The sequence below is a fragment of the Stylophora pistillata genome, chromosome 10 (assembly GCF_964205215.1).
Source record: "Stylophora pistillata chromosome 10, jaStyPist1.2, whole genome shotgun sequence".
Classification (NCBI taxonomy): Eukaryota; Metazoa; Cnidaria; class Anthozoa; order Scleractinia; family Pocilloporidae; genus Stylophora; species Stylophora pistillata.
In genome coordinates this window covers 12,076,350-12,097,753 of record NC_142528.1, presented here as the reverse complement: position 1 = coordinate 12,097,753, position 21,404 = coordinate 12,076,350, and the positions used below count along the sequence as shown (strand labels likewise).

The window sequence follows — 21,404 nt, the reverse complement described above, 5'->3', positions numbered from 1 at the left end:
AGTCCTCACTGATCGATTCAAGATAAAATTAATTAAAGCTCTTACTCTTTGGAAATCTTAGAATGGCATGGACTACATCAAGACAAGAATCTGGAATCCACACACACATTGATACCTATGGCAATACTTTTAATTGACACTTGTTTAAATCTACTTTAACAAATTTTTATCAATGATATTCAGTTCATTTTAAAATGAAGAAAACCATGAAAAAATTGTGGGAGAATTACAGCCATCTGGGAGGGTAATATAATAATGATAAAAAAGATGCAAACTACTCAAATGAATATAAAAAAATTGAATGCAACATAGGCCTCTATGGAAAGAAAAATTGAAAAGATAAATGCTGATTGTCCAATTTAGTCAGCTCTGTGAGGTTAGTGTGGGCATTCGTTGTCTTTACAGCCCTAATTTCTAGTAGGGTTTTTATCATTGCTCTCCTTGATAAACTTCAGCATTGATTTCAACCAATGGATGGCCATTAAAAATTTGAATTCTTCAGTATTTTGTAATGACATATCTTCACTGTGGCAATAAACATCTATAGATAGTGGGGTTGGAGGAAGTGACATTCTCTTAATATACTGTGGCCTGGTTTCTAGTAAGAGGTTTATCATTGTTCCCCTCAATAAATTCGGCACTGATTTCAACCAATTGATAGACAGTAAAAAATTTGAATTCGTCAGTGTTTTATAATGATGTGTCTTCACTGTGGCAATGACTGTCTTTAGAGAGTGGGGTTGGAGAAGATTTATATCTTATTAACCAAGCGCGAGGGCTGTACTGGGAGAATATTGGCCCGAGGTCTTGACAGTACGGACCAAGTGCAGCGAGGTCCGTACAAAAAAAAACCGAGGGCCGATATTCTTTCAGTACAGTCCCGAGCAAGCTTGGTTAATAAGAGATTTATTACACGACTGAAGTTCAACGGGACACAAGTGTGGTATCATTTGGGACCATTCGGGACAGTGCCCGGTCCAATACTGAGAGAATATTGACCGGCAATAGAGCATTTTGATTGGTTGATGTTGGTTATTGGCCCTCTGACTTCCCAAGTCGTGTAATAAATTCTTTTAATACACTGTAGCCTGGTGTGAGCATTCTTCATCTATAAAGTCCTAATTCCTAGTAGGGTTTTTATCATTTTTCCCCTTGATAAACTTCAGCACTGATTTCACCCAGTTGATGGCTATTAAAAATCTGCATTCTTCCTGTACTGATGTGTCCCCACTGTGGCAATAACTGTCTTCTTTAGAAAGTATTTCTTTCATGACATAATCCAGAAGGATACATAAGCCAGTGTACCTTTCCACAATATCAAAGCCAACAGCTTTTTGTAGTTTACGCAAACAGACTGGACAAAGGAATAAGGGTTGATTTTCTGCTTGGAGCACTGATTTACTTTCATTCATAGCACATGCAAAATATGAACAGTGAGCCATTCCAAACACATGACATATTTCATGACTTGATACCTGAAGAAAAAAACAAAATTGATAACTATAGCAAAGAAGATGACAGTAGAGCTTAAAATATGTTCCATATGCTCTCTGAGACTGAATTCAAATTCCCCATTTGAAAATCTTTGATTACTATAGATCTGTGCCCTGAGTAACAATCCCAGACTAACTTGCACAGCAAACTCGACCCACTCCCCCACTCATTTTTGAAATGGGGAATTTAGGTTATGAGAGGGGAGCAAAGAGTTTACAGGTAATGCAGAATCATGTAAGCCTAAAACCAATAGGTGATGTGTGAATTTTACAGGAAGGTAAGGTAAGATTTGAAGTTTTCCTCTCTGGATGTGATGCATGAAATACTGTTGACAGGACACCTGAATTTTTCTAAAAAAATTTGTGTGCAAAATGGGATCATAGTCACCCCCTTCCCACCCTTAAACATGAAGTTTATGTAATAATGGCCATTAGTAAGTTTTTAATAAGCTTTAATACATTTGTTATGGTTTTTCACTAAAAATCTTTTGCCTATGGCATGGTGATTTAGCAGTGTAGCAAAAATCAGACAATCCTGAACATCAGAAATATTCATGGAGTTAAAGTTTGCATTTCAAGAATAAAGTGTGTGTGTGTGTGTGTGTGTGTGTGTGTGTGTGCGTGTCTTTTTCTCTTTTTTTATTATTTTTCTATTTCTTTCTTAATTTCTATTTTGTACGTAAATGTACGAAAATGCTTTAAATAAATTTATTAAATTAAAAAAAAAAAAAAGAATAAAGCCATCAGGCATAAGAAAACTAAACCACTAGTATTAACAGCAATTTAAGTTAGTGATGTTGAGGTCTGCTTGCTTTTCAATATACTGTTGATCAGTCAGAATAAAACTTAACTGTTCATGATTTTCTGAGTTTCATGGCATGTTTCACCAACCCATACATGTACTCTCACAGACCCAAGACCTATAGAAATCATGTCTGTGTACGTGTAACTTACAAAGACTGTGGTCACTTATCAAGAACAGAGTTGGTTTAGGCCTAGAAAATTTATAATTTCTTGGATATATGTACTAGCATCCCATCCAGGGAGAAAGTGGTGAAATTACCTATAGTTACTTTGTGCTGGGAACACTGGGATAGGCTTTGGCTGAGTAAATCACCTAGCTTGAGTACAGATTTTATCTTTACCAATCAGTGTTCCAGCAGCATATATCTATCTTTGAACTCCTTACCCTAAAAAGTCTCCAAATCATCTCCTTACTGACAATTTCTATATCTGCAAAATCTTCCAGGTAAAAGTTTACATCACTTCGCTCATTCTCTTCTAAGAGGACTTGGGGCACTGTTTTATCAGCTTTGTCACATTGCCCTCCTTCAATATTCTGACCTGTTGTATCATTTAAATGTCTACTGTGGTGGGACTGTGGCTCAAAATGGCCAAAGCTAACCACAGCACAACCATCCTCACATGATGATTCTCCAAGAACAAAGTTCCAATCCTCACCAGGGTAAAGATCCACCCATGTAAGACCAATGATGCAGTAACCATCAGCAGGGAGATTAGTTTTCAAGTACTGCATCACATCTGAAATAAGAATAAAAAAGTTTGTGATCATTCATGTTTATTAGATACAGTACAAAAAAGTACCCATTGTTTGCTGCATGACAAAGTCAATTCCCATATGAATTGTAACATTTCAACTTTTAGATTGCAGTCCTTGTTAAATCATGCAGCTACTAGTTATGAGGCAACTTATCATGCATTCGACAGCATGATCAATCAAGTTCATCACTGGAAGAAGGCCAGCAATAAGCAATCATAATGTTGCAATCCACGATGAAAGTGACTGTCTTGAAAGAAAAACAATAAATACTTTGTTATTACATTTCAAAGTGAATAGACTGATGATGCAACTGAGAGAGTGCTGTGAACTAGTGTTACAAGATAATTTGGTTTTATCAACTGAGTTGATGATATGAATTAGCCACCACAGAGAGATTCTGAAGCTGAAACTTTTTTTTAGCATTGGATAACAATATATTCCCCTATTAGAAAGTACTGGGAACTAGTGTCACAAAATAATTTGGTTTTATCCACAGTAGAAAGCATTTTTAGCATTGGATAACAATATATTCCCCTATTAGAAAGTACTGGGAACTAGTGTCACAAAATAATTTGGTTTTATCCGCAGTAGAAAGATTCCAAAGCTGACACTTTTTTCAACATTAGATAATATATTCCCCCATTAGAAAATGCTGAGAACTAGTGTTACAAAATAACTTGGTTTTATCAACTGAATTGATAATGTGCCGGAATTGGCTACCGTAGAAAGATTCTAAAGTTGACACCTTTTTCATCATTAGCCCTTCATCAGAACAAATGATAAAGGGCTACCACTCACCACATCAGCCAAGGACACAGCACTTTTTTAGAAACTTTTCCCCTTTCTCCTAATGTTAGACACAAACCTAAAAAGTGCATGTTGCAATTAAGCATTGCAAGACCAAATCAGAGTGGTAATGATAGCCAATCATGTCATACCTAGCGGAATATCTCAATAGGCCAGCTAAAACAAGCAAACTTCTCAAAGTATGGGAAAACCCAAGTAACCAAGCTGAAATTGGCTTTAGTTTTGTATCTGATTGGTTGAGAATTTGGCAAAAGATTTCAAGACTTAATCATGGCTACCAAAGGTTAACCCTTTCACTCTCAAGATCTCATTCATAATTCTCCTTACTGTCTGTTATACAATTCTTATGATGTTGGTTTGGAGAAGTGAGTATTTGATCCTTCAATAATCTCCTCATTGATATTTTTCTTTCTTCTCATCACTTGTCTGCTTGATATTGTATTGATATGGTAAGAAGAAATCCTATCTTGGTCACAATAGCAATCCCAGATTACTTTCCACATGTGATTAAAAAATTTCTTTAGTGTAGGTAGAGCCCCAAAGAATCAACTGGTGCCTGAAGACTCTGGCACTAGGTATCTGAGATGTCCAACTCTTAAAAATTTTTCCTAAATATCCCCACTATGCAATTTTCCTGAAGACCAAATGTTGGTTACAAACCTATGAACAACAATACCATAAGCCCCTCAGATTTTCCTTATAAAAGCAAGTTGTAGAATACTGATTTACTTTAAGGGAAACTTCAAATTCCAAATTCTCCGGGTCCGTGCGATGAAATAAGGCCCGCTAAATTGTCCATTCGTAGCGCACTCACTGAGAGACTTAACAAGATCAGTTTGTAAACGTAAATAATAATCATATACAACCTCATATTATATACCCTAACCTGTCACTAACAACTGCAGTTTCCCAGTTTCTGGATGAAATCTCTGTTTACAATTCACCTTTGTGACGGCAATCTCGTCGAGATATTTCACGGTCATTCCAAAAAAGAAGCAACTCACAAACCTCCTAATCAAATCAAAAATAGAGACTCTTCCATGCTCAATTGGCTTCCGCAAAACCTTTGGAAAGGGGCCGACAGGCAATATGTATATTATTCTTTGTTTAGATCGCTTTCTGTGATCCTTTCTCAAATTCCTGAAACATGTCTGAACCTTCCATTCAGGATAGGTTTGAATTTCACGAAGATCAAGGGCATCCTCTGTATATGTTTGATAAAGATTTTGACATGCATCCGTCGCTAGCTCGAAAAGGGAACGCACCCCATCATCAAAGTATTTAAGTTTTCCAATAACTGCTCTATGGTTCCTCGGTTTCGATTTTGATCTCTTCATTTTAATATAGCCGCCATTTTGATAACAACTACCGAGGAGGCCCTGGAAACGATGTCCCAAGCGCGCGAAGGCGCTCCTGTCTAACACAACCTCGCCCGTTTTTTTTAACCCAAGATTTCAGTTCATCTTCCTGGGACAAAAGGACGAAGATGCAACTCCTACTGGAAGCACTAGCGGTTCTTTTTCTCTGAGTATGCAAGGGTCGTTTAATGAATAACATCATCTTTCTCTTAAAAATCACCGGGCTAAAAATGTTCCATCTGCTTTACTCATCATCATTGCGCAGAAGCAGTACATAGCCTGCCGCAATTCTCTTATAGCTTAGTGGTAGATCTTTTGAAGTACTGAGAAGAAGGTCGTAGGTTTGACTCCTTTTGAGAGCACTCCGATTCTTTTTCTTCTGACTAGAATGTCTACTCATATTTGTAGCTACATGTTGCCATTTGTCTGGAAGAATGATTTGGACTTAGCTCACACGGGTAGAAAACCAAACCAACACCAAACTGAATAGATTCAGAAGAAGAGAAACGATGCATGTACAAGGAAGGTAGGTTTCTAAAGAAATTGTGGTGCGGATACTACCAGACAATTAATTTTGGTTTCATCAACTGAGTTAATAATGTAGATTTTTGCACTTTGTCTGAAAGAATGATTATGAACTATAACCAAGGGCTAACGTTCGAAACGTCAGCTTTTACAATCGTAACGGTGGCCAATTTACCATTTCAACTTTGTTGATATATTCAAATTATATCCATCCAGATAGATGACCATACCTACACCAAACAGCCATGGCTAATAGATGCAGATGAAGAAGACCAAAGCACGTACTGTTGATTTTGCCAAACCACTCTGAGTGGTACAAGGCGGCATTTATAGAGACGCTCTTAAGTTATGACGGTCTACCTACAAAGATATCATTAACGACACCTGTTGGCCCTGTTCCACTCGTGAAGAAGCGACTTTTATGAGAAGGCCACACAATGATGTGCAGGAATGAGATAAATCATAATTATTCACCGGGAAGGCGATTCACATCTCTTTGATTCTCCATAAATCACACGAGGAGAGCCAAATTATCTAGCTCAATTTCTTTTTGCAGCTAGTTGATTCAAGTTAGGAAAACGCCTTTGATTTAACTTATATAAAGGAACAACCATAAAAGAATGCACTATAAACTTATGAAAGAAAACCTCTCTCTTGTTTGATTTTATTCAAGGTAAATGATTCGAAATTTTCAGCTTGGAAAAAATGCCAAAAAATTTCTGAATATGTGTTTGATGACTAATGTCTGAAGAAATCTTTCACTGTATATGATACGGCGATGGTAAAAAGACTCTTTCTTCAAAGATTTAGACAAATTCGCTGCGTTCTCGACTGCGATTGGAAGGTAATCGAGGGGAGGCCTTTTGAAAAAAAATGCCAGCAAAGTCAGTTTCTTCCTTTATAATTTCCCATTTCTCTCAACATGTCAAGCTCCATTCAGCGACCAGTATCTCGTAAAGCCATAAATCACATCCATTGGCAGTGGAGGTCGGGGAAACCAAAAGACATGCACGAGTTCATCTGGTACTTGGCAGTTTTGCCCTCCAATAGTTAAATAAAAATTGAAAATGGTTAACTGAGCTGTAAAGCTTTCAAATAATGACATAGGGACAATTTTAACATGAATTCCAAATTCTGAAAGCTGGCCAGACAAAGTGCTTTTTCTTTGCCAATGATACTAGTGTGGAAAAACCAGGTTGAAAGAATATGCTGGACTATATGGACTGCTTTGGGCTGAGTTCCATGGTACGTCAATCAAATTAACCAGGAAATGCTTAGATGCCGATAGATGCTTCATTTCAGTGCATATGGCTATACTTTGTGTAGATGATCGAGTTGGGAACTCTACTTATAGTGCCCACTTGGATTTTCTAGAACTCTAGAAACAATCAACAACAGAAAACGTAGTCTCTCTCTTCAGAAAGATTGTACTGAGAATAATCTAAATCTTCCATTGAAAAATTATCTGCTGGATCGTCTGTTTCTCCAAGTACATGATATTGGGTGATGCAAATTGCAGTCTAAGTAGTATTCACGAAGTACAAAGAAAATTGTAGTGCAGAGTCCGATCAAAATCACAGTTACATGAACAATTACATCTGAAAAACTCAACCGCAGTCATGAGCACGTGCTTCTGAAAAACGCCCTTACATTAATTTCTGCTATAACTCTCATCACAGCCTCTGTCAAAGCCTTAATCACAGTAAGAGTTGCTATCACGATAGCAGGCACTACCACAATCGAGACCTCAGCACGTGAGGCATTGATTCGATGAAAATGTCCGATGCTTCTTTACACCTGTATCACAGTGTGCCTTAAGAGCTTAACATACAATTTCAGGCTTAATTCATTAAATAGCGACATTTCTGAATGTTTGTCCAACGTTATGCCAACAATTTAGCTATCGTGTTATGAAGTAAAGTTCTTATTAGCTAAAAGTCTATTCTCCTGGCTTGCTTCTCCCTTTTACTGTCGACTTAATCTACAGTTATTAGATCAGTATATCTTTGAACTTTTGGATCACGCACCATTAACTTCACTGTCCATGCAGGATCGCTTTTTGATCGTTTAAGTGGCAGTGTGAGCCTTAGATGGGATACATAGTTTTGATTTCTTCTGGCAGAAATCTACCACAATCAGCATTCGGACATTTTTTAGTCGTACAAACGACTTTCACAAAACGGGTCTGGTAACGATCACGACATGTTCCTACTATAAAATAAAACTCCAATATGAACGTCAAGCAGTCTCCATCCATCTTTCCCTTTAGTTTGAATCCAGTAAGAAGCTCTTTGACAACTGCTTCAAAGAAAAACCTTCGTCGATGTTTACGATCGAATAAAGACACTTTATCAGCACCTCTAGATAAATAATGCCTTCGGACCACGTGCCTTTTCCCTTTACGAGATATTTTTACACGAATTTTTCTGCAAGACTTGCAATGTGGAGTCATGTTTTTTATATATCTAGACTTAGGAGATTGGGGAGAGCATTTTTACGAGGCTTGGAATGAAATGTTAAAGTGCCACTACGACGAAAATTTTTGTCTCTGGTTTTCACATTTTTTAGCGCCAATCAAGTTAATATGGTTAGAACTGTACTATGTGATAGTTTTTAGGTCGATGGAAGCGAAATATGCCTTGATATAGCAGGCCGAAATTCACGAAAAACCCGTCCGCCATTACTCAGCTCGCAACCGAGAGCCAGTGACTGAATTGAGAAGCGGTTTTACGCATGAGCTGGCCTGTGACGTCATATGCGCACTTTCGCATCGTGCTTCGTGTGTTGTGAGAGATTCGACAGTGGAAATTATAGGCGTTTTATAAGATGTATTCTTCCTCGATTTCTTCTTCCAAATGGCATACAAATTTAGCCACGTTTTTTAGGTCGAGCTGCGCATATGACGTCACTTCCGAAAGGCTCCAACTAGTGCCAACTCTTTTTGCCACACGCGGCCATTTTTGAATTGAGTAATGGCGGGCGACCAAAAACGAAAAACAAGGTTGAAATAATCATACTTCCCGTGAGGATTTTGCGATTAAACTTGGCATGGTAAGTGTTTCTTACTTCTAGTTTCCAGAAGTGAAAAGAAAAGGCAATGCGAAATTTTGATCATAGTGGCACTTTAAAGTGCTACTGAGACGAAAATTGATGTTCTTCAAAACAAATTTTTTATGCCGACAATTGAAGTTTAGATCCTAAACGAAAAGGAAAAATACAATTCAGACCTATCGCGGCAAGAAAAGTCCGAAAAAAATTTTGATTAAAACTCGCTAAATTTCGTCCGCCACTGCTCCAACTACAACTACTGAGCCAACGATAATTTTCAGCGTCTTTCCCCATTGTGACGTCATATTATTCCTTTCATCGAAGCTCTGTCGAACGAAATAGTAAATTCAGTGGCGATCTTGCTCGAAAATCGTAGCTGTTCTTTATTTTAAACGACAGTAATGGTTCTCTTTCTTCCAATGAGGGGTCCATGAAAGTTGTAGTGTGGAGGAGAAATATTGGATAGATCGCGCACCGTATGACGAAGAAGTAGAGCCACGTGCAACCGAGGAAGAGGCCGTCGCTTTTGAGGAAAACATTTAAACGTGGCTAGCGAAGAAATGAGGGAGCTAGAGCTTCAAAAGCGGCTTACTTGTGAAGCAGAAGTTCATAATACAAAGTCTAGCGCATTTGTTCTTAGTTAAGCTTTTGTAGCAGCATGAAAATATCTCTGGAAAGGCTATATTTATTGTTTTAAGGTGTCTTCGAAAAGTACTCTTCCGGCCAGTCTAACCTTGTTCTTATTTTGCTGGAAGTTCAAATCTTTTCCCTTTGCCATGCAATGCCTTTAGGCTGTTATGCAATACTTTTCCTAACGAATCTGTGGTATACCATGGTTTCGAAGAAGATCAATAGCCGGTTTATTTCTATGAATCGTGTTTTACTTATTACACATTACTTTGGACTCGTGTTTGTGCAGATTTTCATCTTTTGTAAAAAAAATCAGAATGCTGATAAACTTTTACAAAGTACTACTTACTACTTTGGCTAGGTTACCCAAAGACTTGGCTGGCCTTGATTTTCCACCTTTGTTTCCCTTCAACGGTTATAGTCGAAATGAAGTGCTGCCAGTGGCAGGATTGATAACCCATATTTAGCACAACAATTGAGAATAAGTAATTGACTAACCAATTTTTTTTAGAACCAAGAGTTAGAAAACAGAATAATATGGTAAACCGTAACTATAAGTAAATAAATGTACATGTCCCAGCTTTTCCTATTTGAAATGATTAGTGTGGCCATGCTATGCATATCATGGAGGAACTAATTTGACCTGCCCCCCAAAATATAAATACTCCTGATAATTTTTTAGCTGATAAAAGTATTCTGCTTTTAACCAAATAGTACCTGGTGCTTTGCTATTCTTATACTTAACAATTACGGTATTCGCCGAAGGCGAAGTGAATATCGTCGAATAATTCCCGGGACGAAGTCGCGGGGATTATTCGACAATATTTACCGAACCCGAGGCGAATAATTGTTTTAGTATAATTTCAGAGCTGAACAATAGAGAAATTTCTAAAATAATAACATTTTAGTAACGTTTATTAACATTTTATTTTAACATTTTATATAAACCGCGTGGAGTGGTTTATAGAGCGTCATATAAGGAACCGCTCGACCAATCAGATTGCTGGAAACTCTTCGCTCAGCTCTGAAATTATACTAAAGTGAAATTAACTACCTGTACTGTGCTTTATATGAAGTTTCATAAACCTGCAGAGTATAGGTATAAGCTGGTCTACGTCTTTGGGGCAAAGGGATTAACCAGAGAATGGTAGCCTGCTGGGAAGCTTGTCGTCTCAACTGCAAAGGCCTTTTCCATGGCTTTTGCCTGGCCTGGTTAAGTTAGGAGTGTAGACAATGTTTCATAATCCTTTAGCAATATAGAGCTATTGATATTCATGAATCGAAGCTAATATTCCTTCATTAAAGCAAGTTTTAAAAGGAAAGGTAAGACCTAATTCCTGCAAAACAAATTTTTTTGTGTATAAATCTTACATGGCGGATCATGAGTCTTAGAGAATAAATGAAAAGATAACAAAGAAAACCAAAACAAATTTAACTCATGCAAAGTTCAATCGCTGCACGTTCTCGAAGTCTAGAAAACGTGAGGTGAGAAGGAACGGAACGATCACGATCTAACAATATTCGCCCTTTGGCGACTTCTTGGAGAGACGAACAGCTGAAAAGTGGTTTACATATTCTTGGAATGGCACCCGAGGCAGTCCTTTTTCATGCCTTATATTCGTGGATACTCCTTTCGGGTGAAGGTTTGAGCGATGTAGGCGTACGAATGCCATCCATTAGCTTTCGTAACTATTTCGTTTGGCCTGAGTAGCGATATTTCAGCATTTGTAGTAATAAAAGAATAATTGCTTAATCCTGTACAAGTCAACTCTAGGGTGCCATTTCCGGCCTCAAAACGACGATTAGACTCTCTTAGACCTTTTCAAATACAACAATCTCTGTCTATTTCTTGGCTACGAGCTCGTGCGAAAGTTTAAGGGATAATATGACGTCACAGACTTACGCGCAGCCATTTCGTAGCTTGAGTAATGGCGAACGTTGAATCGTGGATAACAAGTCTAAAAAAAACCAGACTTCCTCTTCGAATTTTCATTCAAAATTTCGTGAGAATGGTAAGTAGCCAGTAAGGCTTCTAAAATGTGAAAAATCTGGCAAACGCTAAATTTGGTCTCAGTAGCACATTAAGTGTATTTTGCAACCTTAGACTTGACCTAGTTAAATAAACATTTGTATGTTCGGCATAAGACATAGACGAGCTCGCTATATTGTCACTTAAGTGTCCTAAACCATTGCATTGTTTGAATAAAAAGTTGAATCTAAGAAGCAGATAGCAGCCGGGAGCCTGGAAGCTACAAAAGCGTTAAGCGTAAGCTTTTTGTGGAGAAGGACCGCTGGTCAAATTTATCAGTATTTCCAGACGTATTTTAGACGTATTCCAGGCGAAATAAGCTTCCAAAATAAGCCTTTCTAACGAGTTATGAGGCAAATTTGGGCAAGTAGTCGCCTCCTAATAAACGTTAGCATGGTGGCGATCAAGTGGCTTTCGAGACTTTGCTAGCATGTGTCTTAATGAACTGCAGAAGTAGACGAACTTATGAATCAGTTAGGGAGACACTGACGATTTAAGATAAAGTATAACGTCCATAAGAATTTGGGAAGTCCTAAGCAAAACTTGTCTTATCGTAGTTAAAAAATGAGGGTGAACACCAGGTTTGCTTAACTTTGAAATTAAAGAGCAAAGTTTGGAAGCTAAAGGTATGTTTTGGTATTGTTTATAATTTTCCTTGAGAAGGACGAAGTCTTAAGAGTTACTGGCCATAAATTTCACAAATGAGTGGGAAGACTTTTTCTTAAAACGTGTGAAGTTTGGTGTTAACTGAATTCATTTCAAGCCTTCAACGGAGCTTGGGTTTTGCAGTGAATTTTAGACAATTTGTTAGGCGGAAAAACCGCACTTAAAGCGCGTTTTCAAATTTTCGCAAATTTCTGAAAAATTAACACTCGTCGGAACTTTTAAACTTGATTTTTGAAAACAGTTTACCAAAGGGTATCGTTGAGCAAAATATGAGCAATTCGCCAAAATGGTCGCTGACGGACGATTCTCGATCCTTACAGGCAGCCATTCTTAAAGTTTTATGAAGCACTTTAAATCGGTTAAAAGTGTGAGTCGACCTAAAAAACACAACTTATGCGAATAAAGTTCTTGCATCTGCCCACTGTTTGGATTATGAAGCTATCTCCGCTGTGCAGATATCAATTAATGGAAAAGTTTGAAATTAATTACCTTTCTTCCTGCTCTCTTTCGACGTTGCCAATGACAATTTGATGCTCTTCATTTTCATAGCAAGATGGTTTCAGAACTAGGTAAAGTTCGAAACCTTCTTTTTCTTCTCTTCCTTTTTTGCCCAAGGCGTTTCATGTCTATTTCCTTCTAAATCATGTCCAAATCACTGATGTACAATGAGCGACGGTCATTTTCTACTCAATCAAATTTTGGCTTATGTATAATTAAAAAGCTTTTGCATCGGCGAATCAGGAAGCACAGAATCATGATTTTCATTTAAAAAATACTATTTGGAAGACGAAAGCAGTGTTTTGAAAATACAGATATATGCAACTTGACAACAACTTATTAAAAAAAAAAAAATTAAAAAAAGGTATAAAAAGCTTTTATTTAGGGCCCTAGCCGTGTTCTTTGTTCTTTCCAATTTGTCTGCAAGTTTTGTTTCTTTTTTCATATTGATAATAAGGACGCCTGTAATTTTTTTCCTTAATTTCTCAGGAGTTTGAAGAGTGCAGGTACAAGCTATTTCTGTATTTCTGTCAGATGATTTTCCGCCTGATGTATCAGTGAACGCCTGCTGTAACTCTGTCAACAGTTTGTAGCAATTCACAATCTTCCGAGCGCACTTTTTACAAACAGAGCGTTGACGATCTTGCAATGGCACGATTCCTAAAACACCTAATAATTCCGCAAAAACGACAGGTTTTCCATTACAGGCGTTTCAAAACTCTTTATTGGAGGTTTCACAAGAAAGAGAAACCGTGGCAACGCAAGCACCGCTCTTTGATCGCAAATTCTCGTTGCAAATTTTACATAAAAAGTTCCCAGCATCGGAATTCCCTTTTTTTGACACGTCAAGCTGACAACGCAACGGCCGGAAGTGATTTTGATTGGATGATTTGAATTATGCTGTGTGGGGGTGGAAGGCTCTAGTAAAAGCATCTGTGTCAGGCGTTTCTTCCTTTTGCTCTCTTCCTTTCTCGCTTCTCTCTTGTCCCTTTCCCCCAGAAACGCCTGATACTCAGGCTAAGGAAATGGGATCAAACTTCGACTTTGTTACGTACCCTCTTATATAGGGATTGATGACTATGATCACTTGCTCCCAACTGACAGAAGTTTAGTTTAACATTTGCACTAGTTGCAAAAGAACCATCACCATTCCCTAATGGTTTTTAACCAAGAAAGCAGTGCCAAGAAAAAGACCGTCTGCAGGCTGCTTGTTTCGTTCAATAGTACCCCAAATGCTCCATAAAATCAATCCCATATACCTGGTATTTATACATCATAATGGATACCACAGAACGTTCGAAATGAGGGTAAATGTTTGCATAGCATTGATATATAAATTAAATAGGTACTCATAAAAATTTTCAAGGTCGTTTAAAAACAGTCATTGATAGTGCATGAATAAACTTCATTTTAAAAGGAATCAAACCTCACATAATAGAATGATAATAATAATATGCTATTTCAAAGACAAAAATATTTTTAAAAAATTAAAAACCCAAACGTTCTCGAAACTAAGTTATCTCAAGGGTTAATAATATAAATAATAGTATTGTTATTGTGGCTTCTGCATCATATGAGAGGGAAAGCCACATATGTCGTCGCGATGAACGAGTGAGTAGTGATAGTAGCAAAAGAACTCCGATCTTGATCCAATTTTCTTTCTTAAAAAATTGGCCCACTTTGTTTGATAATAATGACAGGAATTATTTACAATTTTAAACCATATACCGAATTACTTAAAAAAAAAAACCAAAAGAATCAATATTAACCTATTGACGTCCAGTGCGCCCGTATACGCCCATGGGGACCCACACCCTCTCTATGCCTTGTGACGTCATCACTTTAAACCCTGGAGCACGAATTTGAGCACGTACTTGAACAAGCTGAAAATATCTTACAAACGATACCAGAATGAGCGCAATTGAGTGAAGGAGATTGGAGAAATAGCCAAAAAACCATGTAACTTTGACCTGAAAATCTGCACGAAAATCTTGTTCCATTACCCACCTACCTTCCTGAGCATGTCGTTTGAAAATAATTAGTAGTTTCTGAAAAACCTCTACACCAAAATGAAGCCTACTAATTTTTCAGCAAGTGAGGTGAAACTTTAGGCAAGGAGAGGGGAAAAAAAGGGCAGGAGAAAGAGAGAAAAATAAAAGTCGTAAAATTTTGCTTTCTGCGCGTGCCCGAGATTTTCAGGCCGCCATTTTGCATTTGGATCGAAAGGCCGTCGAGTGTACGAGCTGTCAAGGGGTTTCTGGTAAGTTTGAGCTTTTAAAACCACAACAGTGACCCGAAATCCGCTCGACTAGCTTCAAAACACAGTTTTCCACAAAAGCTGCGGCCATTAATGGGTTAATGTTCACGATAGAGAACTGATTACAATATATGAGAAAAGAAAAAATTTAGCATTACTAAATAGGAAAAACTATTAAAATATAATGACCTAGAATTATGAGTGCAGATGTAAACCAGCTACAGCGAGGGTGAAGTCTTCTGAGACTTCGCGTGATTTAAACGGAACTCTAGAGCCTCAAATTTGACCGATGTTTCCCGGTGCTACGTATTGTTTGTTTTGGGGTATCTTAGAAGTTCGACATTCGCACTCGATACACAGTTGAGTACTCTCCTTTTGTGATTTCTAGGTTATAGCTGCCAACACATCAAGTTATCATCCTTATGCTTGCTGTGGCTACTGTCTCCTATATAATAGGAGGCGAAGCCACTATGTTGCAGGGATGTGTGTGTGCGCAAGTGAGTGAGTGAGTGATGGTAACGGTAACAACAGAATGACATTTAAAGGAAAACTATCTGCCTTTCGAGATGCAGAGTCTCGAAGCAAAGAGACGAAGTTTAGTCTGAGAATGGAGAGGTTTTTTTTCAGAGTGGGCCACCCCGTCGGTCTGACGAAGCCTTCCTCTCTTTCCTTCTTCTTAGTACAGGCAGTAGCGGGATAAGGTCTCAGCTAAAAATCGCTACTAGAGAATACAAACAACACAAACCGCGCTATCTGAAGGCTAGAGTTCATTTGTTTTATCATTTACGGAGTTACGGAGCGGAGCCTAAATACCTTTACAAAGCTTTATGATCTTATCCTCTCGATGGAGAGTTTGTATTATTATTATCTTTTCATGTAGAGCTTGGCCTCCCTGTGCTCTAGGAAGATCCACAAGGTTAGAAAGAGAAGTAAAATAAACGAGGGATTGTTAAAATTTCGTTTACTATTGAATAAAACATAGCCTGATTTCAGAGCTTGTGATTGTATTAATCATATTCCTCATGATTCTTTAATCATTGCCCAGGTAGGATGTAGTGTCTCGAGCACATTGTAAAAGTACTTAAACCAATGTTAGTAACATTACTTTAGGACTACTGAATGACGTAAAAGTAAATAATCATGCAAGTAACATGATTGTACCAGCATATTAGATACTTGGTTGATGAATCAAGACAGAATAAAGAAAGCAATTAAAGAGTGAGTGTCTCCACTAAATGACTACTCAACAGTTGCTATTGTTAATATGATTATTTTTACCATTTAATATTTTGTTGAATGTCAATTAGTCAATATAGATATATATATATATCTTATTAGACGTTTTGTTGTGTAGTATCGCTGAGTATTTTTACGAGTTGTGCCGTATTTTGACGAGCCCGTAGGGCAAGTCAAAATACAAATAACGAGTGAAAATACTCAGCGATACTACACAACAAAACGTCTAATAAGTTACTTGTTATCCAACACGCCAAACTGTTATTTCAGTGCGGGCGAATTTCGCGGATATTTATTTACGAGGAGTGCTTGACAGAAGTATGCGAAGCGGAACTGAATTGGCGCGTTGTGTTGCTGTTTCTATTTTCTTCATTAAACGAAGAAATTTTCTGGTCGTCAAGCTGTTTTTCTTTGCTGGATTCAACTAATAAACTTGGATCTAAATTTGCCAGCCATTCTGACTCTTCGTCGTTGGAAATATGATTCAAATTGTCCGCCATTTTTTTTTTCGTAACTACAATCCAATTCTTCGCTTGCGCGATGCGAGAAAACCTGTTTAACCGGTACTCTACAATAGACGAGTACAAATACCGCGTGATATTTGTACTCGTCTATGGCGTTATTTGTACTTGTCTAAATGTAGTTGGATAAATAATAAATTCTTGAATCGTCTTTCTCTAGTGGTACACGATACTCATAAATATGTGGGATGTGAAAAATAAATCCTCTACAACACTACCTTATAGCATCATTAGACAAACTCTATTTTTGTTTAACACTATAAAATTGTGCTTTTTTAATAGTCACATGCAGTCTCAGACTGTGTGTTTTTTACACAGCGTCTAGATCCACCACTTGTCCATAACGCTTTGTGTGATAAATTACAAAATATAATAGAACAATGAAAATATTCTAAGTTACTATAGCAATCTCTTGACTAAGATATCAATCAAGTGTACACTTTATTCAAACTATGCATAAAAGACCTTAAAAAAAGAAATGCATAAATAAAAAAGAGATATATCCATAAGTAAAATTCAGTTTAAATAAATGAGCTAGATTTTTCAAGCAATTGATTGCATATTTTCTTATGAAATTCAGGATTAATATCGTTTGTTTTCACAAATGTAAATTAGATGCATACTTCATTCAAACTTTGTATGAAAAACCTTGAAATAAATAAATAAACAAATGAATAAATAAATAAATAAAGAGAAATGTTCATAAGTAAAAATTTATGACCACCCAAATTACTGAATAATTTACCCTTAGGTATTTGGATATCTTCGTTAATAATTGCCCAGAAATTAAGATGGGACATAATTACGAGTCTGAAATTTGTTGTCAAAATTTTGGCATTTGGCCAAGTCTTTCTGCAATAAAAATCATTTTTTGGCAACCTCACCTTACAAGTTGACTGGTTTGTCCTTCAGATAAAGATTTATCACCACAATTTTTTAGTCTACTCCTAAGAACGCCTAAAAAGCCACTGATGCTAGAACGTTAAGTCCTAGAATTGTAATTCGGATGACTTAAAAAACTAGAAATATAGCATAGTGCCAAACCATTCAGGGCTTTCGGCCAACTAACAAAAGCATGCAAAAATAATGAAATGATGCTAAGTTGTACAGGAAACCATAAGGGTCTTACTTTTTAGCAAGTGTAACAAGGAGAACTGCTGCATTTTGGACAGCCTGTGACCTTCCCTTCTGTAAAAACTTCTTGTTCAGGACGTACCAACAATTACCATCAATAAAATTAAAATTCCACATACTTCACAGTTCAACCCTTCTGCCGTGTGCTCAACTTATGCTTTAAATCTTGTTAAAAAAATCGTTCATCAACAATAAATTATTGATCTTAACTGGGGAAGTTTTGATTGTGACCATTGATGGAGGTACCCTAGGAATCTTTTAGAGCCTCCCATATCGTAATCAACTGGTTTGTGACGTCCACCGACAGATCTGCATTAAAAGCCCCGATTTCCTTTAACAGTTGTATAGCTTCCATGAGAGATTCTTTCGTCAGGTTTTCTTTGGGGTGAGCTTTCTCGTTACTTTTCCGTTTGAGATGTTTGACCGTATTGAGGTGTTGTTTGTCCCAATTAAACTCTCTCTTCACTGCATTCCAGGCCCTTCTCTTCGAACTTTGTCCTTCTTCATTCAGTTTCTCTTCGATATCTTTCACCTTGTAATGTAAGTTCTCGTTAAATTCTTCAGGGAAAACTCTTTTAAACATCATGTTTTCCATATCGTCGCACATAGTTGCTATGATACACCAAGCTTTAAGCGTTGAAGGGGAATCTTCATCCCGATCATTTTTTCTTTTCATGATTTCATCGACCTCGCTCCGTAACTTTCTAAGTTCCTCTTCCAAGAGTCTTTTTTCATTTTCCAGTTTTGTTATTTTTCCCTCTAGCTTTTTGATATGTTCTTTTAGGCGCTTAAGTTCGTTTTCCAAAGATTGTATTTTGTTTTCCTTTGAACCAATTTCTCTTTTAAGATCACTGACGTCTGGCCTACTGTCTCCATCCCAGGACGAACCGTTGCTCATGTTGCTATTAAACCAAAAAACGTTACTTAAACTTTATGGTCGTCGGAAATCGATATAGTCAAAGAAATGAATAACAAATAACAGGTTCTGAAAAACTCGATTTTACCTTAAGTACTGGTTATTTGACTTTTTAAAAACTGTTCGCAGGTCCTTTGCTTCTGACATTCTGGCTTCAAAGCGTTTTGCAACAACTTAAGACGTGTTCACAGAACAACCTTTTCCCTGATAATGCTCCCTTCGGACACTGAAAGCAATTCATAGCACCAGAGTTAGCAAACCTGTATTGAGCATGAAAACTGAGTCTTTATAAAGACAATGTCTGGCTGGAATGTGGTATCCAACAGAGAGTAGGAAACAGGTTCTGATAACCAGGAAGGTACTTTATCTGCTGTCAAAATCTCTTTTTCAGCCTTCACTAGCCAACTCTTGAGATGTAAAGGGCAACAGCTTCAAGCTTTGAACTATAATACGATGAAATTTGATTGTACAACACAATCTCTATTAAAGAACAAATTTTTCCTGCTTTGAACTATGGATTACATAATACAATCTAATAGTATATATAGCTAAATGAGGGGATACATGTTTACACCACTCATCAGTCCACAATTTAGGACAACAATAATTAGAATCTCCTGCAAAAATACTATCATATATGGCAGAGGACCAGATAGAAAAGAAAAATAATTTCAAGCCAGTCTTAAAATGAAGTAGTTCTGAATGTTTGTAAGAAAGGACCTACTCTTAAATTAAACTTGAAACTATTCAAATTGCATGAGAAATTGAAGACAGGAGTTAGGGACATGCAGACAATAATGACATGGTTAGAAAGAAGGAGCATGTAGCTAACATGTGAAGCTAACAACAGGACATCAGTGAAGACCAGGACAATCAAAGATGTACAATTTTCAACAGGAAATTTTAAGCAAATTATTCACTTAATCGTTAAAGTAATTAAATTTCCAAAGAAAATGTGAAAATAGGCCTCGTGTCAGAAAATATACAGAAAACAGTGTCTACCAATTATGATTACAGCTAATCAGAACAATTACATAATAATAACTTCTTTTGTCTAAACCACTTCCTGTTACATTTAACACTGGTTTGACCTTTAAATTTGCATGTGACAGCTAGTGGGAATAAATGTGGTGTGAACATGAAACCAGGACAAAGTCCTAGCCTTGGCAGAATGTTCATTGTCCACCAAAATAGCTCAATCTGACAAGCTCCCCCATTAAAAACAAGTCAAGTCTAGTACTTTCACTCTGTTGACCCAATTTCCTAGTGCAATTCCTGTGGTAAAAAAAAAAAAAAAAGTCATAACAACAATCCCAGCTTACCAGCTTCCTCTAAGCACTTCCCTGAACTGGAGTAGTGTAGCATCAACAAAACAGGATGGTTATGTGGGACCCTTTCAAATATGAAGCAAGTGTACGAATTTAAACAATTGACATTTTAATTAGCACGTCCAGCTACAATTTATGAAAGTGAAGAAGGGATAACTGTTTTTTCTTCATGTTTTCAGGGTAACTGGGACAGCGGGGAAGCGTCTCCTTTGACATATCACTGACATTCTGCAAGAATGCCGATTTATATTTTGTAACTGCGACATGCACACGCTTAACCGAGCAAGTAACTAAATAACCGCCTCCCGGATAGCTCAATGGATAGAGCGCTGGACTGTTGTGCGGGAGGTCGCGGGTTCGAGCCCCGGCCGGACCATCACTCAAGGTCTTAAAATAACTGAGAAGAATATGCTGCCTTTCTATAACATCAAGAAATGGTTAGATATTCTAGTCTTCTCGGATAGGGACGAATAAATGGAGGTCGCGTCTCCTGCAGGGTTAGGGGTAGGAGACGTTAATTTCCCACGCACGAGATTACTGTGTGATGGATGTCCTCCCCTGGGGTGGGTTGGGTGGGTGCTTACAGGGCCGTTCTGAAAACCACTTCTGTGAGAACGCACCCTGTCTAAAGATTATTATCTATCTGTCTAAAGATTATTATCTATCTGTCTAAAGATTATTATCTATCTGTCTAAAGATTATTATCTATCTGTCTAAAGATTATTATCTATCTACAAGAATCGAAAGCACAAAAAGGAGATTAATTAAGTAACAATAAAGAAAGGTTGGAGTGTTAAACACACCCAAAAGCTGTAGAAACAAGTTTCAACATGCAGAGAAGCATGGCTTGAAGTATTGTAAGCGGTGTATTAAAAGTAAGTCCTGCTAATGAACCGAAATGAGCTTTGGCGATAAGATTAAAGCTTCTAGTACCGATGAGTTTCCCCTAAATATATGAGAACCTAAGCAGAATATTTAGCTGCTATGAAGGTGCAGTAGTCTCAAGATATCATAAATTTGGTAGAGTTGAAGAAAACTTTATCACTCACATGAAGTTCGTTGTTCAAAAATTAATATGAATGCTGTTGCCTCACCTGGACACGTGGGCTACTTCATCCAATACACTGGCTTTCCAACCCTCCGCTTCCCAGGCAATTATACCTTCAGGCCTGAAATTTGGGCAAGATACGAGAAATTACTATTAGAAGTAACTCAGTTCACCCGAAAACCCTTAAAAAAAATTGAAAACTGCTTCACCTCTCGACTCAACTTCTGCGGAAGTTTTGCTGACTCTGCACCACCTCACGAGCCAGCGGAAAACCTCTTCCATTTATAGCCAAGAGCCTGGTTCCCAGTGTACTCGACGCGAAATTTCTCTGAAAATTTTCCATTTCCAA

General features: G+C 37.4%; 2 protein-coding genes across 3 annotated transcripts; both read right to left on the bottom strand.

The window, feature by feature from the left end:
- Positions 1 to 108: 108 nt before the first annotated feature.
- LOC148721835 (archaemetzincin-2-like) lies at positions 109 to 5,249 on the bottom strand. The gene is made up of 4 exons (XM_088734712.1): positions 4,748 to 5,249; positions 2,683 to 3,035; positions 1,244 to 1,475; positions 109 to 541 (listed from the first exon to the last, which is right to left on the bottom strand). Exons 1-4 carry the CDS (start codon positions 5,196 to 5,198, stop codon positions 408 to 410), a joined length of 1,170 nt encoding a protein of 389 aa, XP_088590838.1. The 5' UTR covers positions 5,199 to 5,249; the 3' UTR covers positions 109 to 407.
- A 10,372-nt stretch (positions 5,250 to 15,621) lies between these two features.
- LOC148721834 (uncharacterized) lies at positions 15,622 to 21,381 on the bottom strand. 2 transcript variants are annotated; one of them, XM_088734711.1, is made up of 5 exons: positions 21,265 to 21,381; positions 21,057 to 21,176; positions 20,002 to 20,072; positions 18,768 to 18,905; positions 15,622 to 18,665 (listed from the first exon to the last, which is right to left on the bottom strand). In XM_088734711.1, the coding sequence occupies exons 4-5, from the start codon at positions 18,824 to 18,826 to the stop codon at positions 18,011 to 18,013; spliced, it is 714 nt and encodes a 237-aa protein (XP_088590837.1). In that variant the 5' UTR covers positions 18,827 to 18,905; positions 20,002 to 20,072; positions 21,057 to 21,176; positions 21,265 to 21,381; the 3' UTR covers positions 15,622 to 18,010. The 2 variants fall into 2 exon arrangements, with proteins under 2 accessions (XP_088590837.1, XP_088590836.1); XM_088734710.1 differs by having other exon boundaries at positions 21,102 to 21,176; positions 21,265 to 21,326.
- Positions 21,382 to 21,404: the final 23 nt, after the last annotated feature.

Coding starts and splice junctions, on each gene's coding strand:
- LOC148721835 (XM_088734712.1), bottom strand. CDS start 5,198: ATGAAGAGATCAAAATCGAAACCGAGGAACCATAGAGCAGTTATTGGA. Junction 3,036..4,747: donor ACTGCAGTTGTTAGTGACAG/GTTAGGGTATAT, acceptor TTCTTATTTCAG/ATGTGATGCAGTACTTGAAA. Junction 542..1,243: donor AATACTTTCTAAAGAAGACA/GTTATTGCCACA, acceptor CACTATCTATAG/ATGTTTATTGCCACAGTGAA.
- LOC148721834 (XM_088734711.1), bottom strand. CDS start 18,826: ATGTCAGAAGCAAAGGACCTGCGAACAGTTTTTAAAAAGTCAAATAAC. Junction 18,666..18,767: donor TCAAATAACCAGTACTTAAG/GTAAAATCGAGT, acceptor TTGGTTTAATAG/CAACATGAGCAACGGTTCGT.